The sequence below is a fragment of the Pongo abelii genome, chromosome 12 (genome assembly GCF_028885655.2).
Source record: "Pongo abelii isolate AG06213 chromosome 12, NHGRI_mPonAbe1-v2.0_pri, whole genome shotgun sequence".
NCBI lineage: Eukaryota > Metazoa > Chordata > Mammalia > Primates > Hominidae > Pongo > Pongo abelii.
The window spans coordinates 28,251,008-28,273,688 of NC_071997.2; the positions used below are offsets into that span (position 1 = coordinate 28,251,008).

The 22,681-nt window shown below is 44.6% G+C and overlaps 1 protein-coding gene across 34 annotated transcripts in view; it reads left to right on the forward strand.

The window, feature by feature from the left end:
• Positions 1-22,681, forward strand: part of LOC129057501 (DNA-binding protein RFX8-like) — a 103,067-nt gene that overhangs the window by 15,000 nt on the left and 65,386 nt on the right. For 18 of the 34 annotated variants that reach the window (XR_008522073.1, XR_008522074.1, XR_008522075.1 and 15 more), the window contains one exon: positions 19,236-19,359. Coding sequence is in view for 31 of the 34 variants with exons in the window: in XM_054547249.1 (XP_054403224.1) it covers positions 19,236-19,359 (124 nt within the window). In the remaining 3 variants the exon portion in view is untranslated. The other 16 variants (XM_063713354.1, XM_054547274.2, XM_054547271.2 and 13 more) reach the window with 12 other exon arrangements.

Here is a 22,681-nt window from a genome sequence, read left to right on the forward strand (position 1 = left end):
TTTCAAGAGCCATTTTTGACCATGCCTAAATTTTGAGTTCACATTATATGAATGTAAATGTTTTGTGTTCCTTCTACTTTCTTATAATATACATTTTTAAAAAAGAGAAACTAGTAGTGTATTGTACTCATTGTGGCAGAATCAGGATTTTAACTATTTCCACCTAGTGTTTTTTCCAAGTCTAAAAAGACCTGCTTTTCTTCAGGGATTATCTTTCACTGTAACTTGGTCTGACATACCATTCTTATAACAACAATTTAAGAACTGTGTGAGTGCGCCAGGCATGGCAGTTCACACCTGTAATCCCAGCACTTTGGGAATCCAAGGCTGGCGGATCACCTGAGGTCAGGAGTTCAAGACCAACCTGACCAACATGGTGAAATGCTGTCTCTACTAAAAATAAAAAATTAGCTGAGTGTGGTGGTGGGCGACTGTAGTCCTAGCTACTCAGGAGGATGAGGCAGGAGGATCACTTGAACCTGGGAGGCGGAAGTTGCAGTGAGCCGAGATTGCGCCACTGCACTCCAGCCTGGGCAACAGAGCCAGACTCCGTCTCAAAAAAAAAAGTAGTGTGAGGTTTTTTCTTTAACTGACATAGTCCTGTAACATAAAATAGGCTATTTTGATGCCCCTTTTTCAATATGAAATTCTAAATTTTGGAGAAATTTTTTGTAAATCTGTAGTGCCTAAGATTTTAAATCTGGCTATAGTATCTTTTGTATTATATTTAATCCTAGTCTTGAATTCTTCAGACTATTATATTTCCTTTAGAATCATCCAAGTGTATGGCATTGAAAGGTTAAACGGTTAAACTATATTTAAAACCACAAAATCAAATTCACCTTTTTCAAAAAATTTTAAAACTGTATTTCTGTTTTAGGGAACATCTGGAAATGCTGATTGACCAGCTAAAAATGAAATTACAAAATAGCCAAAATAACTTACAGGTTAATGTATCTGAACTTCAAACATTGCAATCTGAACATGATACACTTCTAGAAAGGCACAACAAGATGCTGCAGGAAACTGTCCAAAGAGGCGGAACTCTGGGAAAAGTGAGGCTGTTAGCAGCGCTAACGCTGTACCAGACAGCAATGTATTTCTTTGTTGAAACTTCTAATATGTTGATCCTTGAGATAAATGCAGATTAGAAAATAAAAAATAGACATTTCTAAAGGCTTGGTAACTTTGCTTTATGTACCTTAGAGCTTCGCCTTTTATGTTGCTTTTATATTTTGCATTTTTAAGAACAATTAATGTCTATCTGCTCATCCAGTGTTCTGTGTCTCCTATGGCCTTCTTGGCTAGGATGTTTCTCTAAGAAAACAAACAAAAACACAACTTTCCAACCCAGGTATCCAATCATAAGCATTTTTTTTTCTAGAAGAAAACACCCAAATAGTTGCTAACTGAAAAAGAATATGCAACTTATCTTTGCAATTCTGTCTTCAATTTGTCATATTTTGTTCATCACTATAATACTTTAAATAGACATTAGAAGTATTGGCAAAATAAATAGATTATTGTGAACAAGAAGTTTTCAACTCCTGTGATAAAGAAATTGGGTAGTAGGAGTATTAGGCTGAGGAAAAGAATTCTTCATTGAGCATCTTTTATCAAGGGTGTTAAGATAATTTTATCACAGATTTGCTTATATAATATATACCTAATCTTATGCTAATCTGAAAAATGAAAGCAGGTTTAGCTTTTTGTGGCTTCTGTCTGTTAACAGTGGAATTTGCATGTTAATCATGTAAACCAAAGTTTCAGGGAAGATGTACCAGTTTTCTAACTGCCTATTATCAGGGTTTACCATGAGATTATCTTATATATAGTGATGTTTGCTTGATATTCTCCAACACTTATTCTTTAGGAAAGTTATTGCAAATTACATTGCTAACACAAATAAAGTACTGTTGATTCCTCTAAAGCAATTCAGTCTTTCAGTAAGTGTTTTTCGAGCACCTACTATGTGCCAGTCAGTTTTCATAGCATTTTGAGGTATCTTTAGGAGTCTTTCCTCTTCTTCAGAAATATTAAAAACTAATGGTATTGTTACTGTCTGTGCCCAAGTATGAAGAAATAGCCTTCTCTTTATATAGTCTCCACTTTTAAAAAATGTTTTAATATTCATACTTTCTCTATAGCAGATTGTGAAAATGGTTCCAGAGGAATGTGATAATTAGGCTAACTAATGAATATCTGTATTACCCAGAGACTACAGTTAATATAAACACCTCTGTAACAACTGAGACAGAACAGTGAACTTCTGTCAGCACAATCATTCTGATTCCAGATGGGGGGTTTAAGCATTTAGCTTTCAAATTGGTAAATTCATAAATGTCAGTGATACTGCCTGAGAATAGACACTTTATCCTACCTCTAATTTTTATCCTGCTTAGACTATTTTTGTAACCTCCGATGGTTCTTCCTTCGCTTTCTTGGTGGTTATGGAATTATTCTGCCTTCACTATCCAGTTTGGTAACAACTACCCACATGTGGCTATTAAACACCGAAAATATGGCTAGCATAACAGAGGAACTGAATGTTTTATTTTAATTTAACTACACCAATTAGTTAGTTAATTAAATTATTTTGAGATGGAGTCTTGCTCTATCACCCAGGCTGGAGTGCAGTGGCAAGATCATGGCTCATTGCAGCCTCGACCTTCCAGGCTCAAACAATGCTCCCACTTCAGCCTCCTGAGTAGCCGGGACCACAGGTACACACCACCACACCCTATTATTTTTTTTATTTGTGGAGACTCGGTCTCACTGTGTTGTCCAGGCTGGTCTCAAATTCCTGGGCTTAAGCAATCCTCCCACCTCGGCCTTCCAAAGTGCTGGGATTACGGGTGTGAGCCATTATGGCTGGTTTAAGTTTAATTATAAATAGTTGCATGTGACTGGTGGTGAATGTATTGGACTGCGCAGGTTTTAGCCTTTATCGGTCTCAGCTTGAAAGCCTGGTAATAGATACATCAGAGTGCAGGCCAGGATTACTAGGACTGGAACCAGGAGAGTCTGCAAAGGGAGTGTAGTATTTTCCTAGTGATGCTGGAACAAATTACTACAAATTTCGTGGCTTAAAACAACACAAATTTCTTGTCTTACAGTTCTGGACGTCAGACATATCAGTTAGTCTTATGAGTCAGGCTAAAGTTAGGTGTTGGCAGGGCTGGCTCCTTTGGAGGGCGGGGGAGAATCCATTTCTTGCAGTTTCCAGAGGCTGCCTGCATTCTTCTGCTTATAGCCCCCTCCTCCATCTTCAAAGCCAGCCCTTAGCATCTTCAAAATCTCCCTTTCTCTCTGACCTCTGCTTCTGTCCTCACATCGCCTTCTCTGAGTCTGACCCTCCTGCCTCGCTCTGATAAGGACCCTTATGTTCACGTTGGGTCTACTGGGCTAATCCAGTATCATCTCCCCATCTCAAGATCCTTAACTTAATCACAAAGTCTCTTTTGCCATGTAATGTAACAAATTCACAGGTTCTGGGTATTAGGCTGTAGACATTGTAGGGTAAGGGGACATTATTATTGTGCTTACCACCAAGGATAGCCAACTGTTCCCATCACATAAAATCTGGGCTAATGACCTCCCCCCTGGAAACAGACCTGGAGGTGGGCTCGAGCAAGAAGCCTCTCTGTGGGCACAGTTCCCATCTTCATGCTGAATCATCTTGGATTCGGCTCAAGATAGACGGAGCAGGGCCCAGACTCCTTAAGGAGAAGGCTGTTAGGGCCCAGCAGAGAGAGGATCTGGTCCCAGCCAAAGCACTGAGGTTGGGCACAGAGCTCCAGTTCTTGGGATGATAGCCTGGCTGCAGCCCTGGGGTGTGGGGGACTCACACTGAGGGAGTTGGGTGATGAGGTTGGGGTGTCTGTGAGCAGAAGCCTGCACATTATCTTCTGGACATCAGAGAGGTATTGACTGTTTTTTGAGCTGGGAAGTTATATAAACAGTGCAATGTTTAAAGAAGATTAAGCTGGCAGTTGTGTGCAAGTGGGGCCAGGTGGAGGGGAGTGGGAAACTGGTGAATAAATACAGGCAGGGAATGATTAGTTTCAGAGGAACAGTGGGAATACGGAGAGAAGAAAGTATGTGCAAGAAACATCCTGTCAAACAGAAAACACACCAAAAATACCACTGCTGAGCTAAATAAAAAAATGGCAGCAACATCTTAAATCATTTTGGAAAAAAATATTTTCAGTTTTTATTGGTTTATATACTCAAAGAATTTGTGTAATTGTAGAGTCTGTTAAATGGTGTTATTAATGCCTGCAGCTGTCACTGTACAAAATATATTTAACAGGTATATGCTGAAACCTTACAATACTCACCAAGTGTTAATCACTTATACTCACCATACTTAATCACTCAGTTATTTGAAAGAGCATAATGTTGCAGGTATTTGAATTAGCAAAGATATGAGGCTGAGGATTGCTCCTCCAGGAGAGCAACAGCTAGATATATTTTCAGCATAGAAAGTTTTGGCATTTACGGTCGAGCGTGGTGGCTCACGCCTGTAATCCCAGCACTTTGAAAGGCCAAGGTGGGTGGATCACCTGAGGTCAGGAGTTCAAGACCAGCCTGGCCAACATGGTGAAACCCCATCTCTACTAAAAATACAAAAATTAGTCAGGTGTGCTGACAGGTGCCTATAATCCCAGCTACTCAGGAGGCTGAGGCAGGAAAATCACTTGAACTCAGGAGGCAGAGGTCGCAGTGAGCCAAGATCATGCCACTGCACTCCAGCCTGGGTGACAGAGCAAGACTCCACCTCAAAAAAAAAAGAAAGTGTTGACATTTACTACCTTTCACCTTTATAAAAAATGAGCCGTGCTTTTTCTTACCAGATGGCCCCTCTCTCTGGGGCTTGTGTGCCATCTGGAATTTGTTTTGATAAATCCAAATACTAGGGCTATGTTATCTTCCCAGTTAAATATAACATTTAGTTAATTAGCCTGGCAACCTATGCATTTCTTTCACATGCTAAAAAAGATAGCACTGCATCTATACTGTGTTCTGGCTACTGGGGATAAACCACCAAAGAGAAATCAGTCTTTCTGGTTAATGACTCTACAACAACTTGGAAGGAGGAACCAGACGCAGACTGGAGTCCTTGAGGAGGCTTAGACTACTCTGGGGACTTGTGGGTGGCTGCATCCAGCAGGACAGGGGTTTGGATATGCTTAAGATCCCACATTATTCAATGTGCTCATGTCTCCAGACACCAAAAGATGTCCACAAGCCACTGGGCATGGCAGCTCACGCCTATAATCCCAGCGCTTTGGGAGGCTGAGGCAGGCGGATCGCTTGAGGCCAGGAGTTCGAGACCAGCCTGGCCAACATCTTGAAACTATGTCTCTACCAAAAATACAAAAATTAGCTGGGCCTGGTGGTGTGCACCTATAGTCCCAGCTACTCAGGAGGCTGAGGCACATGAATCGCTTGAACCCAGGAGGTAGAGCTGCAGTGAGCTGTTGCTCTCACGCCATTGCACTCCAGCCTAGGCGACAGAGCAAGGCTCTGTCTCAAAAAAAAAAAAAAAAAAAAATACTCTCAAGCCTATTTTTTTCTTTTCTTTAGAAAATCCTAATTCTTAGAGTGACAGATACATTAATAAGTGAAATTATTTTACAAGCTTGTAACAAGAGCAGCAGCTCCTGTGCCAGTTTTCTACTCCCCATTCCCACTACAGGCAACACCAATTTCAATTAGTTCAGCTGTTTATTTTGATTTTTGCCTTCCTATTTTTAAATAACTTGCTTATGCTGCTATTTCTTTATTTTTCTACTTTAATACTACCCTTTGTCTTCCTTCTGCAGAAGAGAATAATTGGCTCTCATACACTACAATTTCCCTCCCAATATAAATAAAATAAAAAATACTTTGGTCGATTGTTACCAGTATTTATATTACTATGACTGTGGAAATACTATTCAAAGCTTAGCCATGTGGTATACTATATAATTAACTACATTTTCTTTCTCATACCACACTTTTTTTCTTTTTTGCTTTCCTAAGATAATTTTTCTTTTTAGATTTTTATGTGCCAATTGCTAATTTATTTTCATTCTTATAACTCTCCTAAAATGTAAATTGCTTCTCCATACATTCAAACATAGGAGGTAATTTATCAATTTTTTTTTCTCCCTTGGGGCCACCCCTCCTGTAACCCTCTGTCCTCTTGTTTCAGACTGATTCTGCTATGGAAATACCAGGGGTTCCATCTAGGTCCTGCTGCTCACCGAACAGAACACCAATCACTGAGTGATTATTTCCAAGGAAGAAGGCTTTAACTGGGTGCTGCAGCCTAGGAGATGGGAGATCAGTCTCAAATCCACCTCCCTGATGGACTAAAATTAGGGGTTTACATAGCAGGGAAGAAAAGTAACAATGTGTAGGAAAACAGGAACTAGGGAAGGGTAAGGAAACAATTGTGATGAATGAGGGGTCTGGCATCTCATTGGCTGATGCAATGATCTGGTGAGTTGCAGTTCTTTGATACTGTTTTTTGAGAGGTCTGAGGGTCTTTTCCCAGGGAAGGAACTTAGATAAAACAAATACAAATTTCAAGCTTTAGCATCAGAAGGGTCAATTCCTATGTTTATCCGAAACAAAACAAACAAACAAAAAATCTGTCTATGGGACTATTGGGTCGGTTTCAATTCAATAGCACTCCAGGCCTGCAGGTCACTGTCACTGCAGGACAGCCCTAGCCTCCAGCATGGGCAATGCCTTCCCATGCCTGGACCCTGGGCCTGCCTCTGCTTCAAGCATTCCCTCATGTAGTGGAGTATATCTGTCCTTAAAAGAAAAATGGGGACAGGAAGGTAAAGTTTTTTGAGATTTTATTCTACCCTCACCCTAGACTGATGGTGGTTGCTTAGATGTAGAATTTTAGTTTGAAGCCATTTCCCCTAGAATTTGAAGATGTATAATCCTTGTCTTCTGGTGGTCACTGACAAGGAGTCTGACCCACTCTGATTCCCAGTCTTTCCCCAAGGCTTTGACTGTGTCTTTTTTTTTTTTTTTCTTTCTTTAACTTATTGGAAGCTGTTGAGATTTTCTGTGTCCTTGGTGTTCTGAGATTTCCTGTGACCCCTGAATTGTCATTCCTCCCTAGCTCTGGGTGCTTGGTGAACCCTCTCCATCTACAAACTCACATCCTTCCATTCCAGAAGTTGTCTCTTATGATGGTTTGCTTCATTTCTTTTCCCCACTTTTCTCCGTTTATTCATTCTTGAAGTCCCTTCCAGATATTGGACTATCTGAACTTATTGGCTGTTTGTTTATTATTTTTTTATTTTTTTGAGACAGGGTCACTCTGTCACCAGGCTGGAGTGCAGTGATGCAATCTCGTCTCACTGCAACTTCTGCCTCCTGAGCTTAAGTGATCCTCTGGCCTCAGCCTCCTGAGTAGCTGGGAAGATGGGCATGCGCCACCACAGCAGGCTAATTTTTGTATTTTTAGTAGAGATGGGGTTTTGCCATGTTGCCCAGGCTGGTCTTGAACACCTGAGCTCAAGCAATCTGCCCACCTTGGCCTCCCAAAGTGCTGGAATTATGGGCATTAGCGACCACACCTGGTCATTTGCTAATATTTTAAAAATCTTGTTTCATCCTTTTTTCTCGGTTATTGTTCTATGTTTGTGATATTTCCTGATGTTATTTTCTAATCCTTTTATTGACTTCTACATATCTGCTCTCACATTTTTAATTCCTAAGAGCCCTCTTGTCAAAAATTTTGTCTATAACCTCTTGTTCTTGTCTCATGGGTGCAATATCTATCCTTAGCTCTTTAAGGATGTTAATTCTATTGGTTTTTTTGTTTGTTTGTTTTTGCTCTTTGCCTATTTCTCTCCCCCTCACCAGCTTCCTTTTACTTTAATCTTTGTGGTTCATGTTAGAAGCATTTCTCAAATGTCTGGTGATCCTTGGCTATCCATTTGTCATTAAGAGTGGAAATTCTGTGAGGGTAGGTGAGGCTTATTGGTTGGTGCACTTCACTTACAGTTCTCTGGCTGGGCTGTTTCACTGGGAAATCCCCAAATGTAAATGGTAGGTGTTTTCTCTCAGGCAGGTTATTTCTCTTTTTTTTTTTTTTTTTTTTTTTTTTTGAGACAGAATCTGGCTGTGTCACCCAGGCTGGAGTGCAGTGGTGCGATCTAGGCTCACTGCAACCTCTGCCTCCCGCGTTCAAGCGATTCTACTGCCTCAGCCTCTCAAGTAGCTGGATGACAATTATACACCACCACGCTCAGATAATTTTTTTGTATTTTTAGTGGAGACAGGGTTTCACCTTGTTGGCCAGGCCAGTCTCCAACTCCTGACCTCAAGTGATCTTCTCGCCTTGGTCTTCCAAAGTGCTGGGATTACAGGCATGAGCCACCAGGTCCAGACCTATTCCTGTTCTTTTTTCTTTTTCTTTTCTTTTTTTTTTTTTTTTTTTGAGACAGTGTCTCACTCTGTCACCCAGGCTGGAGTGCAGTGGCGTGATCTCGGCTCACTGCAAGCTCTGCCTCCCGGGTTCATGCCATTCTCCTGCCTCAGCCTCCCAAGTAGCTGGGACTACAAGCGCCTGCCACCACGCCCGACTAATTTTTTATATTTTCAGTAGAGACGAGGCTTCACCATGTTAGCCAGGATGGTCTCGATCTCCTGACCTCGTGATCCGCCCACCTCAGCCCCCCAAAGTGCTGAGATTACAGGCATGAGCCACCGCACCTGGCCTCCTGTTCTTCTTAAGGAAGATGGTTTTGTCAGTCTTTCACGGCTGCTATATAACAAGGTACCACGACTCGGGGGGGCTTAAGCAACAGTAGTCCACTTTCTCAAAGCTCTGCAGGCTGAAAGTCAGGTTATTTCTACAAGGGAGGAAGTTCCCTGTCTCCTCTTGGGAGATATTAGCCTGGCTGCCTGTGTTCTTGGAGTCAGATTGAAGAAGGGATGAGAGCTGTCACTCTCTCAAGTGTCACACTTAATCCCCTGTTTTCAGTATGGGAACACCCATTTCCCACTGTTCCTGCGGGGCTGGAATCCCTCTGGCCCTGCCTCTCCAGAGAGTGAACCTGGGGTCTTCTTCCCAGTGTGGCCTGGGGCAGTTGCCTGGTTGCTTAACCACAGAGGGGAAATTCAGGTGTAATGGATTCTGAGAGTGACTTTTAACCAATATACTTATTTTTAGTCTCACTTGGACCCCTACTTTTAAAGTCACCTAGTACCTCTAGTTCTTGAGTCTTTCTGACTTTCTGCTGTACAAACCAGCCTACTTCTGAATTTCTTCCTCTGCCAGTTTAGATTTTGGCTTTCTCAAGGGTGCTAAATCCATTAGCACAAACTCATGATTTCTAGGCTCCCAAATGTCATTGCTGTCATTTTCTATCTTGCTCTGTGTCCTTTCTTTCTTTCTTTTAAGTCTCATATCTGTTATTTGAGTGAAGCTTTTGGAGGGAATGGCGGTAAATACATAATTCCATCTACCATATTTAACTATATATCCCTCTAGAGGCCTTCCTAAGTGGATCAGAAGTCCTGGTAATGAGGAAAGGTCTTTAAACATGGATGTTGGATGACAAGAAAAGTCACCTTGGATGTGAGTGACTGAAGGATGGATGGCGGCCACATCACAGAGGCGGTCAGTCTTCAGAACTTATGGAGCATTCGCAATCCGTAGAGCACCGACTGGGCTGGAGCTGGGGGGATGGAGAGGAAGACTGAAATGGCATATGGAATGAGGACTGATTCCGGGCCAAATTTCTCCTTGTTACTAGTTTCTTAATGTCTTTGACTCCTAGTTTGTTGCAAATGGAGGAAGAAGAAAGAAATGTAACTTTCATCTTTTACCCCTTTTATTTTTTATATTTATTTATTTTTTTTTTTTGTGAGACAGAGTCTCACTCTGTTGCCCAGGCTGGAGTGCAATGGCATGATTTCGTCTCACTACAACCTCCACCTCCTGGGTTCAAGCGATTCTCCCTGCCTCAGCCTCCTAAGTAGCTGGGATTACAGGTGCGCACCATCACACTCAGCTAATTTTTGTATTTTTAGTAGTGATGGGGTTTCGCCATGTTTGGTCAGGCTGGTCTCGAACTCCTGACCTCAAGTGATCTGCTCACCTTGGCCTCCAAAAGTGCTGGGGTTACAGGCATGAGCCACCACGCCCGGCTCACCTCTTTTATTTATAACACCATGGGTTCATAAATGGGTGAGTGAGACATCTGTGTGTGTGTATAGGGGAAATTGTTTCTGTAACATTGCTTAGAAAGAATGTTGTGGTAGTTACTACCAAGGTACTGCCTTCACATTTTAACTACCAAGTTCATCACAACTCTTGATAAATACAACAAGGTCATATCAATTATTGATGTTTTCTTGGTTTGTGTGGTAGGTTTGAACACAGAGGCTCTCATCTGTATGATTATTCTACCAGGGAATGGGCCTCAGCTCCAGGTCACTTGGTGTCTATGGTAGAGTCATCAGGATTTTAAGAAAATAAACAAGGGGGCTGGGCATGGTGGCTCATGCCTGTAATCCCAGCACTTTGGGAGGCCGAGGTGGGCGGATCACAAGGGCAGGAGATCGAGACCATCCTGGCTAACATGGTGAAACCCCATCTCTACTAAAAATACAAAAAATTAGCCGGGCGTGGTGGCGGGGCGCCTGTAGTCCCAGCTACTTGGGAGGCTGAGGCAGGGGAATGGCATGAACCCGGGAGTTGGAGCTTGCAGTGAGCTGAGATTGTGCCACTGCACTCCAGCCTGGGTGACAGAGCAAGACTCTGTCTCAAAAAAAAAAGAAAAAAGAAAAAGAAAGAATGAAAATAAACAAGGGAGAAAAAAGCAAGAGAATAGAAAATGGATTTTTAAAACAGTATCAGGGGAAAACAGCAATGTTCATAGATAGCAGCTTCATTCATAATAGCTCAAAACTGGACACAACCCAAATGACCATCAACAGAAGACTAATGAATAACAAATTATGGTATATCTATACAATGGAATGCTATCTTGGATAAATGTCTATTCAAGTCCTTTGCCCATTTTTAAACTGGGCGGTTTGGTTTTTGTTGTTGTTAAGTCGGCAAATGTGTTTTTGATCTAGATTGAGAAATCCTTACCCGGAGACTCTGAAGCAGTTAGCAGCCACAGTAACGGCTGCATGACTGAACTCTGACTATGCCACAGCCTTCCAAGTAAATGTCGCTTAATACTCACAACAACCACACAGTTCCCCACAAAGGAAATGAATTTGGAGATGGCCAGCAGCTCCATGTCACACAGCAATGACACTGACATAAATGGCTCTTGAGGGCAAGGACTGGCAGGGCCTGGCTACAGATATGGGGACTCACGTTGAGGTGGCACTGCTCACCTGGAGCAGCACACTGGAGTCACCTGGGACCAGCCTCCTAGAAGTCCAGATGCGCCTGCCTGCCAGAAATTCTGAGCTCCGAGATTTTTCAAAACTCCTAAGTCCAGCGGTTTTCAGCAACGGCGGGCACATTAGCATGACCCCAGGGCCCTGAAAAAGCCGGTTGGCCCAGGCTGCCCTCGCCCAGACCAATTCATCAGAACCTCTTGGGGCGGGGCGGGGCTGGGAGGGGGAGCGGCAGCCGTGGTATCAATATTTTTGAAAACTGCCTGAATAACTCCAACGCCCAAGCAAGTCAAGGACCCCCACGGATTCAACACCGCGACCAGATTGGAAAAGGTGTAAGTTGGTGCTGCTTGTTCGCGTCCCTGTTTGATTGGTAAGCAGGTGGGAAGGGCGCTGGGTGCCAGCGGGAGGCGGCTCCAGCCTACACCGCAGGATGCAGGGCGGGGTCCGCACATCCTCGGCGGGGCGCGGGGGTTGGGGAGCTGTGGCCTCCCGTACTCGCCGCGCGCCTTCCGCGCCCCCGGGCTCGGGTCTGGAGGAGTGGGCTCCGGCCCCGCGCCCCCCGCCCCTTTCTAAAGTAAACACCGAGGAGCGGCGGTGGCAGGACCGGTGTAACCCAGCACCGCCCACGGCCGCCGCTCGCTGCCTGCCTCGGTGCTGCAGGTCCGGGGCCGAGCCATGGCGGAGGGGGTGCCTGCCTCGCCGTCCAGCGGCGGGGGTAGCCGGGGCCCACACAGCGGCGTCATCCAGTGGTGAGCTGCCAGGCGCCTGGGACGCTCGGATGGAGGAGGTGGGGCCGGGGAGGGGAAGCGTGGTTCCCGCTACGGCTGCCCTCCGGACGCCGGGTCAAAGCCGGGTGTGAGGAGCGGCCCCAGGCCCAGCGCTTTCTGATGCTCGCCCGCCGCAGGCGGAGGGGCCTCCCATGCACGCACACGCGTAAAAGCCCCGGGCCCGAATCGGCGATGGGGCCGGGCTTTCCATCTGTGGGTTCCCCGTTGTCACCCTTCCCGCGGAAAGCCATCGGGTCTGCCCCGCGGGGGCCCGTTGGTTGGACCCTGCTTCCATGTACATCCAAAAGCACCTGAGCACTGGCCAGGGGAGGAAAAGCTTTCTCTCCCTAGATCCAGGATGGGATGTTTCCTAATTTAAAGCTAAGGAGTTTTTAGCTTTAGCAATGCATTCCACATTGTGAAATTCACTTCTAGCTATTTAAGTCGAAGCAGGAAAAAAGGGAAAGAAAAATATCCTCAGCCCCTGGGACCGAGAAACTCATGGGGTTGCAGATCTTCTTAAATAGGAAAATAATTGAAACCAGTTCTAGGACCTTTAGTTTTACAAGGTGAATAACTGTTATATAACAGAGTACATTTTTCTCTTTTTAAGTTTCAAAGAATATTTCTCAGGGAAGACTTTTGAAAAAGTCATGTGAGTGACACAAAAATGAAGGGCGTGTTTTGTGATTATAACCCTGGCAGGCCTAAACAGTTACCACTTTCCTCCAAAAGAACATTTTTGATATGTCTTATCTTCAATGAGAGAAAAAAAAATCAAATGAATAAATATTGAAGCACACAGCGTTTTTCAGTGTTACACAGCCGGGCTAGGTTTCTGCTACACCCACTGACCCAGGCCCCTCATGCATCCTTCTTAGAAAAAAGGACTCAGGATGCCTTTCAATGACTTCAGTTCGCCATTTAGTGAATTAGAGTTTCCAGGGTTTAAATTATGCTCCAGAGACTTGAAAGAATGATGAGACTGATTAAAAAATACCTGAACATCCTCCTAAGGCCGTTTGTGAACTCACTTCAAATGGTAACCAGGGGGCCTATGATGGTCTAGACCAAGCTTGTCCAACCCTTGGTCTAAGGGCTGCATGAGGCCCAGGACAGCTTTGCATGAGTCCCAACACAGATTTGTAAACTTTCTTTTCCTTTTTTTTTTTTTTTGTGACAGAGTCTTGCTCTGTTGTCCAGTCTGGAGTGCAGTGGCATGATCTGGTTCACTGTGACCTCCGCCTCCTAAGTTCAAGTGATTCTCCTGCCTTATCCTTCCGTAGTAGCTGGGATTACAGGTCTGCGCCACCATGCCCTGCTAATTTTTGTATTTTTCTTAGAGACAAGGTTTCACCATGTTAGCCAGGCTGGTCTGGAAGTCCTGACCTGAAGTGATCCACCTGCCTCGGCCTCCCAAAGTGCTGGGATTACAGGTGTGAGCCACCACGCTGGGCCTTCATAAACTTTGTTAAAATATTATGAGCTTTTTTTTTTTTTGGCTCATCAGCTATCATTAGTGTTAGTGTATTTTATATGTGACCCAAGACAATTTTTCTTACAGTGTAGCCCAGGAAAAGAGATTGGATGCCCCTGGTGTAGGCCATTTTAGCAGAGAGTCTGACTTATTCAAGTCCCATATTACAAGTTCCTATCCCTATAGGCCTCTCTTCAAGGTTGGGGGGTGGAGGCAATGGAAATAAGGGAGGGTTCACTGTTTCATTGGGGAAGGCTGTTCTTTAGACATCCAGTTGATGAGGTGGTATGTTTAACAGATCGTTGAGGCCGGGTGTGGTGGCTCGGGCCTGTAATCCCAGCACTTTGGGAGGCTGAGCCAGGTGGATCACTTGAGCTCAGGAGTTCGAGACCAGCCTGGCTAACACAGTGAAACCCTGGCTCTACTAAAAATACAAAAATTAGCTGGGTGTGGTGGCGGGCGCCTGTAAATCCCAGCTACTCTGAATGCTGAGGCAGGAGAATCGCTTGAACCTGGGAGGTGGAGGTTGTAGTGAACCAAGATTGTGCCACTCTGCTCCAGCGTGGGCAACAAGAGTGAAACTCCATCTCAAAACAAAATAAAAAACCCAAAACAGACAATTGGTACTAGTGGTTTTAACATCAACATCAAGAACAGCCTCTGGTATTGCAAAGTATCTCCAATGCTGGAGGAGCAGTGGTGGGTAGTGCAGAGCAAGGGGTCTGAACGCCCGGAGACATCTCCGTTAGCCAGTGTCTGAGTGAAAGACCAGGGAGGGGCCCAACTGTTGTCCTGTGGAGGAAACCTGCCATTTTCCACATTACTTCATTGTTTTGTCTTCTAATCAGTCACTTGTTAGGACCCCAACATGTGTTAGAGACATCAGTGCCATTGTCATCCACATTGGATAAATTCTCCCAGGAGAAAGGCCCCAGGAGAGCTTGGCCAAGTCTCAGGGGCCAGAGGTAATAGAAGCTTTCTGTTTCATGGACAGGAAAGACTGCAGAAATGGGGAGAGGTGGGGTTAAAGCTCTGGGGAGCACAAAGGAATGAAGAACAGTGATCTGACTTCCTTGCTGGAGTGCAGACCTAGCAGGTCTAACCCCTGGCTTCAGACCAGGCAAAACCTAAGCATTACCTAATCCCAATGCATGCTGAGCCCTGGCTGTAGACTACACAACTATCTCCCACATAGACTTTTACAAATTTCTGCAGACTCTGTTGAAATTTTAAAAATACAAATTTGTTTGGAAAGGTGTAGAATTTATGGTAGCTTTTGATCAGCCGGATCGAAAAGGTACTCTAGTTCCTAGTGTGGGGGGCTCATGACATTTTTCTTTGTTTTTTTTTTGTTTGTTTGTTTTGAGATGGAGTCTCACTTTGTCTCCCAGGCTGGAGTGCAGTGGCACGATCTTGGCTCATTGCAACCTCTGCCTCCCGGGTTCAAGTGATTCTCCTACCTCAGCCTCCTGAGAAGCTGGGATTACAGGCACACACCACTGCGCCCAGCTAATTTTTGTATTTTTAGTAGAGATGGGGTTTTGCCATGTTAGCCAGGCTGGCCTTGAACTCCTGACCTCAGGTGATCTGCCCATCTCAGCCTCCCAAGGTGCTGGGATTACAGGCATGAGCCACTGTGCCCAGTTGCTCATGACATTTTTCTTTAAAGAGTACTCAGAGGCTGGGCGCGGTGGCTCACGCCTGTAATCCCAGCACTTTGGGAGTCTGAGGCAGGTGGATCACAAGATCAGGAGATCGAGACCATCCTGGCTAACATGGTGAAACCCCGTCTCTACTAAATATACAAAAAATTAGCCGGGCGAGGTGGCAGGCACCTGTAGTCCCAGCTACTCGGGAGGCTAAGGCAGGATAATGGCGTGAACTTGGGAGGCGGAGCTTGCATTAAGCCGTGATTGCGCCACTGCACTCCAGCCTGGGTGACAGAGTGAGACTCCATCTCAAAAAAAAAAAAAAAAAAACGAGTACTCAAAATGTGTGAACCACTGGCTAAGTATTTGTGCTCTGAAGTCAGTAATCATCAGATTGTTCATCACTCAAAGTGAGGAGAACATCATGAATGGTCTCAAAATCTTAATAATCCACCTTGTCTGATGGCAAGACCAGGAAAATAGTGTTATTATGAAGCTAAGCAAGGAATCTAGTGATCTGATTCACTCCAAATGTAGACAGGCTTTATTCCCAGGTGTATCACCAAAGGACATTTTGATGGCAGAGTATAAAACCCTTAACCAATGTCACCTGCCAGCAGTTCTGCCAGTCCCCATTCAGTCTCTCCTTGGAGCCCCAGGCAGTTGGAAGTCAGGCTCACCTACAGCAGGTGCTCTGTGCAGCCACTCTGCCAACATCAGCATCTTTCTTGCTTCCATTCCGGATTTTGATGGTAGACATAAAAATGATAATAATAAGAGCTTCTGTGTGCAAGCCAGGGTAGTGGGCACGTCATGTGCTTGTTTTCTGATCACAAATCTCTCAGGTATCTCAGAGTCAGCATGGAAACCTGGGTCTTTGATGTTCAAAGTGCAGGGTAATAGTCACGATCATAATTTCCCATGTGTGTGGACACTGAAGGCTGAGGCAACTACTGGGTGACAAAGTCCACTTTCAAACCTTCTGCTTGTCCGGTTACTGTATGCTGACTGGCTGCCATTGGTCAGCCTCTGCGATTTGGCTTAGAATGTTGGGCAAATGACCACAGACACATGGTCAGAAACAGGATGAATCTCTTGGAACTGACAGGATCAAGGCAGCCACACAGGGCTCACATCCGAAGGCAGCCCTTTCTTTACATGTGTGGCATAGAAAGGACTCTTGGCCACAGACCTTTACTATTATTCTTATTAAGAGTATTATTTGGCCTTCCTCTTCCACTTAGGTAACAGGCAGGCTTGGTAGTATCATTTTGAAATTGGAGGACAGCAATTCATAGAGACTTAGAACAAATGAGCATCTGTCACAGGAAAGAACAATCAGCAAATGTGGAAAACTACAGTTCATTTTAAGGAGTTTGTATTTTTTACACTTCTTTTTTAAGGAGATAATTCCCTAACTAAATCTGGAGTAACTATGAATAAACAGAAGTGAGTTTGAATTCAATGCACATCACATTTTGCCTCAGTTTCCCGGATTTAGCCAACGTCTTTCTGTGATACTTCCAATATTGAGTTTTTCATATATCAACAAGTAGTGTCTTAACAAAAGAAATAGAAGGCAGGTGCAGTGGTTTGTGCCTGTAATCCCAGCACTTTGGAAGGCCAAGTGGGAGGATTGCTCGACGATGGGAGGTCAACACTAGCTTGGGCAACATAGTGAGACCCTGCCTCTACAAAATTTTTTTTAAGTATCTGGACATGGTCACACGCCTGTAGTCCCAGCTATTCAGGAGGCTAAGGCAGAAGGATCCCTTGAGCCCAGGAGTTTAAGGATGCAGTGAGCTATGATTGCACCACTGCATTCCAGAGGGAGTCTCTCTCTCTCTCTCTCTCTCTCTCTCTGTCTACATACATACATACATACATACATATATATATACACACACACATATATATATACTGACTATATATATGAATCTGCCACTCCCCCATCCCACCATCCCATCAATAGATATCACCCTGTACTCAACCTCGAGCCAAATAATTGATGCAGTAGCAGCTGCATTTAAGCCATTGTGAAGTATCTGAAGTGTCAGGCTCCCACAATGATTTAGGGAAGCATCCCAGAAAAATCTACTTCCTTGATGCCTGTGCTGGGTTGAATAGCATCCTCCCAAAAAAAACTCATGTCCACCCGGAACCTCAGAATGTAACCTTATTTGGAAATAGGATCTTTGTAGATGTAATTGGTTAAGTTGAAGTCATCCTGAATTAGGATGGGCTCTAAATCCAGTCACTGGTATCTTGATAAGAAAATTCACAGTGCTACTAGCCACACACGGTGACTCACGCCTGTAATCCCAGCACTTTGGGAGGCTGAGGTGAGTGGATCGCTTGAGCCCAGGAGTTCAAGACCAGCCTGGCCAACATGGCAAAATCCGGTCTGTACTAAAAAAATACGAAAAAGAAAAACAATAAAATTCACAGAGATATGGACACACAGGGAGAAGGCTGTGTAAGACACAGGCAGGGACTGGAGTGAAGCCAAGGAACACTGAGGATTTCCAGAAATCAACAGAAACAAGGAGAAAAATATCAAGCAGGGTGTCCCTCAGAGCCTCTGGTTGGAACCGACCTTGCTGGCACTTGGATTTTTAAGCTTCCAGCTTCCAGAACTGTGAGAATACATTTCTGTTGTTTGAGGCCACTGGGCCTGTGGTAATTTGTTACCCCAAGGAAGCATTGCAGGGCCAGAGATTCCCCCATTCCTTATGTCCATGTGTCTTTTTTTCTGGGAAGCCAGTGGGGTTAACAATTGTGACTATGTCCTTTAGTGCCCAAGGAAAGTAAATTTGGGCCTAGTGTGCCTCATTCCGGAAGATCAGCTGTATACTGCCTATATACCCAACTAGAGCAAAATACTCATATTATGCTCTAAAAAAACAAATGCCAGGGAGATGTATTGTCTGTAAAGTCTCTGCTAAATAAATATTCCTCTTTGTTTAAGAGTTATACTGGCTTGCTTTGTGTATTTTTTTTAAAGAACGACAGTCTATCCCACTGGGAAAGGAAGGTCGTGGCTGGATGTCACTACGGACGCTCTCTGACCCAGGCCACCTTCACCACTCACCCCCACACTCACATACTGCTGCTGGAACAGGCACCTGGCTGTCCCCAGGGGCCGGGGGTGGTCTGTGAACCTCAGCCAGAGCCCTTCATTGGTAAGGAATACACTCTGCCCCCAGACCAGGAGCATTTGGGTAGTTGAAGGTCCCACTTTGAGCAGAGGTCACAGGCACCGCGGGTGCGTTCACAGGCACTGCTGCATTCTCTCTGTGCTGCTCTGGCTCTGTACCAATAGGGAAGAAAGCAGAGCCAAAGCACTCTGCCTCTCTTGGTGTGTCTTTGTGTCTTGCGTTTTACACCTCATTGCAATTCAAAGACTCCAAACATAATGGCCTGCCCTAACCACAGGGGTTTAAGAACCATGCAAGCAACTGCTTCAGAGGAACAGGGATCACAGAGGGAAGGATGTGAAAATGGGGCCTGGGAAGCCAGGTTGGCCTGCAGGGGTGATAGGATTTACCTGGGTATTGTTTTGTGTCTTATTCATAAAGTGGAATAAATAATTCTCCACTTTGTAGTTATGTAGCTCTTGGCTGTAACCTTTGTAAAGGTCTATGAAACAGCGTCTGCTGAAGTCCTAATTTGAACTTCTTTTTAGCATGCCAACCTGCCAGGAAACAAACAAAAACAGAAACACGTTATGCGCTTCTGATCTTCTAAAAGCCGCAGTCAATATACTTAACACTGGCCTAAGGACAAATGGGTACATAGTGATGCCAGTTGTGAGCCTTCGCAGGGATTCATCCAATAAATTATACATGTTTCATAAGTATGGAATCTCATACACATCTTGACCATTGATTTTGTCAAAATATTTTGCTCTAGAAAAACAAATGCCAATTTCCTCTTCTTTGTCCTCCTCTCCTCCAGGTTGGTCGACAACTTCTGCATTTGCAAAGGGTGCAGCCTCCCTCGCTGTCTCATGTATGAGATTTACGTGGAGACCTGTGGGCAAAACACTGAGAACCAAGTCAACCCAGCCACCTTTGGGAAGGTAAGTTGTTGAAGATTAAGAACGCTCTATTCACTGAGTGCAAAAAAGGGAAGCAAGTTATTGGAGGAAATGTTGCAATGTATTTGAGTCTAATGGATTTTCAGTGGGTATCTTTGGCTTCCTTCCCACCAGCTGGTCAACATCCTTCAGCTAATTGAAGAGCCGTCCTGTTAGCCACTTCCCTTTGTCCACACTTCATAGTGAGGGGCCGCGAAGGATGAGGAATGGGTAGCACCTAAGGGAATGTAATTATGGCAGCTCCAAGCACTCCTCAGGGAGCCAGATTTGCTGGGATGGTATTCCCTGCATAGAAGCACCAAGCTCTGAGAGCTGCTTTGGCACCACACAAGCTGAGAGCCACTTTGTGATATCGGACAACTGATGTTTCTCATAATTTGGTTGTGCTGAGAGAACTTATTGGCTCTTAAAAGATCTCCTCTGGAGATTAAGATCTTCTTTTTTTTTTCCAAGACAGAATTTCCCTCTTGTTGCCCAGGCTGCAACAATGGTGCAATCTTGGCTCACTGCAACCTCCACCTCCCAGGTTCAAATGAGCCTCCTGCCTCTTGCATCTGTATGTCCAGGAGTGACCTTGCAGTGTCAGGGAGTGCATGGCTGAGTGACATCAAGGGATGTGGCCAAACCATTATCCTCCCCACAGCAATCCTGTGGATTTCAATTGTACCTGCAAAACATCGAAATGATTAGATCCATTCTTCCAAACACAGTCTTCATCTTTGAAACTTCTGGTCATTTGTGGAAACTCTACGTTTCTGATAGTCACAGAATCTTCTAATATGGAGGCTGCTCACATATTTGAAACAACTGTTCACCTCTCCCTGTCTTCCCTTCACCTCCCTGCCCACCTGTTTTGTTATGACTTCAATTATTGATGTTTCTCTTAAAGGTGGCCCCAAGGGTGCAACCCACTGCCTCAGATGTGCTCAAAGGACAAGAGCACTTACCTTTTTTTGGCTACTATTGGCTTTTATTTTTCTGTATCTGTTCACTTTAAGCTTGTAGTCAACAGAAACAACCCTTAAGTATTTTTTTCTAAAGAGTTGAAACTAAGGTAAGCCTCCCAAAACAGTCTTGTAAACTGTAAAATATTAATACTCTATATAAATACAAAATGTTGTTCTTGTTATCAGACTGTTATCATCATGTAATTAACTATTTGGACCCAAGAGTAGTTATACTCTTATTCCTATTGTATTTTACCTCTTCAGTTTTTTGTGTTTTTTGTTTGTTTGTTTTTGTTTTTTGTTTTTTTGAGACAAAGTCTTGCTCTGTTGCCAGGCTGAAGTGCAGTGGCACAATCTCGGCTCACTTCAACCTCCGCCTCCTGAGTTCAAGCGATTCCCATGCCTCAGTCTCCCAAGTATCTGGGACTACAGGTGTGCACCACCACGCCCAGCTAATTTTTTGTATTTTTTTTAGTAGAGAGTGGGTTTCACTATGTTGGCCAGGATGGTCTCGATCCCCCGACCTCATGATCTGCCCGCCTTCCTATGTGCTGGGATTATAGGGGTGAGCCAGTGTGCCTGGCCACCTATTCAGTTTTGACCTGCAGTTCTATTTCTCACTATATTCTTGAATCATAGAATTCCCAACCTGCTTCATCTAGTCTTCCCTACCTGCTGAAGTGGCTATGTTTGAAAAGTGTGTCTTATCAAGTCATCCTGCTAGGTGACTCTAAGGCTTTCCCACTAGCTGGGAATTCCCCCAGCTGCTCTCATCCAGGTCATATTTTGCCATTTCATCACTCCAAATATTGGGAAACATCATCCAAGGCTGAGCTGAGTGCTGGGTATCCTGGCCCTGCAGCCTTTTCCCATCCAGCCATCTACTACCCTTATCAGAGGGAAGTGGGTGACTTTGGCTTGATGTGTTTTAGCTCCACGGGATTCCTACCTCCTTTTCTAACATAGCAAAAACTCTTTTTCATGAACTTTTAAAGATCTTTTTATAAGGCTGTTTCACCTTCATGGTAATTCCACTGCAAAGCATTAGAAAAAAAGTTAAAGGGACTCCAGTGTGTGACTACATGCAGCTAGGAAGCATTTTTTATCTCAGTACTCTCAGATTCCTCTAGAATTCCTCAAGATGCCAAGGTACTAACTTTCAGCTCTCATTGGAAATTTGCCTGAAAAATGGGCCACATCAGTTGAGCTGGTATTGGGAAGGGTCTCTGTGCTGCTGAATTTGTGACTAAATGGAGAAGGGAGGGGAAAGGAAAAGGATATGATCCCAAAGTATGTTTACAAGAGAAACAACCAAATCCGCAATTCTCACTTCCTCCCTCCTCCCCTGGGAATAGAGTCGGTTTCTCGCCAAGTTCCTGTGCAGATGTTGGAATGTTTCTTGCTCTTTGTGGCGGTACTGGGCATGTGATGGGTAAGGCTCATTCCGGGTACAAGTGATATTTTACATGGATTAGGGAATTTCCGGAAGGCTGACTTCCTCTTTTGAAATAACATTTGCTGATGTTTTTCTGATTATAAAAGGACTACATCCCTTTTGTAGGAAATGTGGAAATTAGAGGAGAATGTGTAAAAAGAAGAAAATGAATGCCAGCTATCACTTCCCTGTCCAGAGATACAGGCCCATGTGTGTAGTTCATTTGCAGATGTGCACACTCACTCATGCACACATATGGGACCGGCAGGAGCTGGAGAAGTAACCACATGGCGACTTCATCTTCCTGTTCTGTGTCTGAAGGTGTCCAGTGGCTGGTTCTTCCTCAGCTCCTGAGTGAGCATTTGAGCAATCAGCATGACCTTGCTGGAAACTCTTGGATGACACCAAGTTTTGTTGTCACTGTAACTACCCAACAATGTCATCAGTCTGATGCTTAGAGTACCCAGTCCCAGAAAATATCAAAACTCTGAACTCAGTTTAAAGTAGAGCTGTTTCCTCACCCCCTCCAGCTTGGTATCTTGCCACAGAGAACTAGGCCTGGGGCTTCTTCCCTCCCTCTGCCTCCTCCCACAGCTCACCAGGTGTGGCCTGACCCTTCTGGGAGGGAGAGAAGGAGGTAAGTGGCTGGACAGTACTTATTTCATGGCTGCAGGCTCTGGGGGCAGGCGGACCCTGTCTCCCGGTGGTAGTGTTCAGCATGCATCCCCAGGGACTGTCCCAGTGTGCATCCCCAGGCTTGGTGAAAGACCCTTTTCAGCGGTCACATGCTGCCTGCCCGGCAGGCTATCTGCCAGGGCTGCTGTGGCTGACTGCCTGACCAGGGGTCTCACAGGGCAGAGTCTGGGCTCTCCCACATGCCAGCTCTTCCATGGAGAGGACGCAGCCATTCTCAGCCTGCACA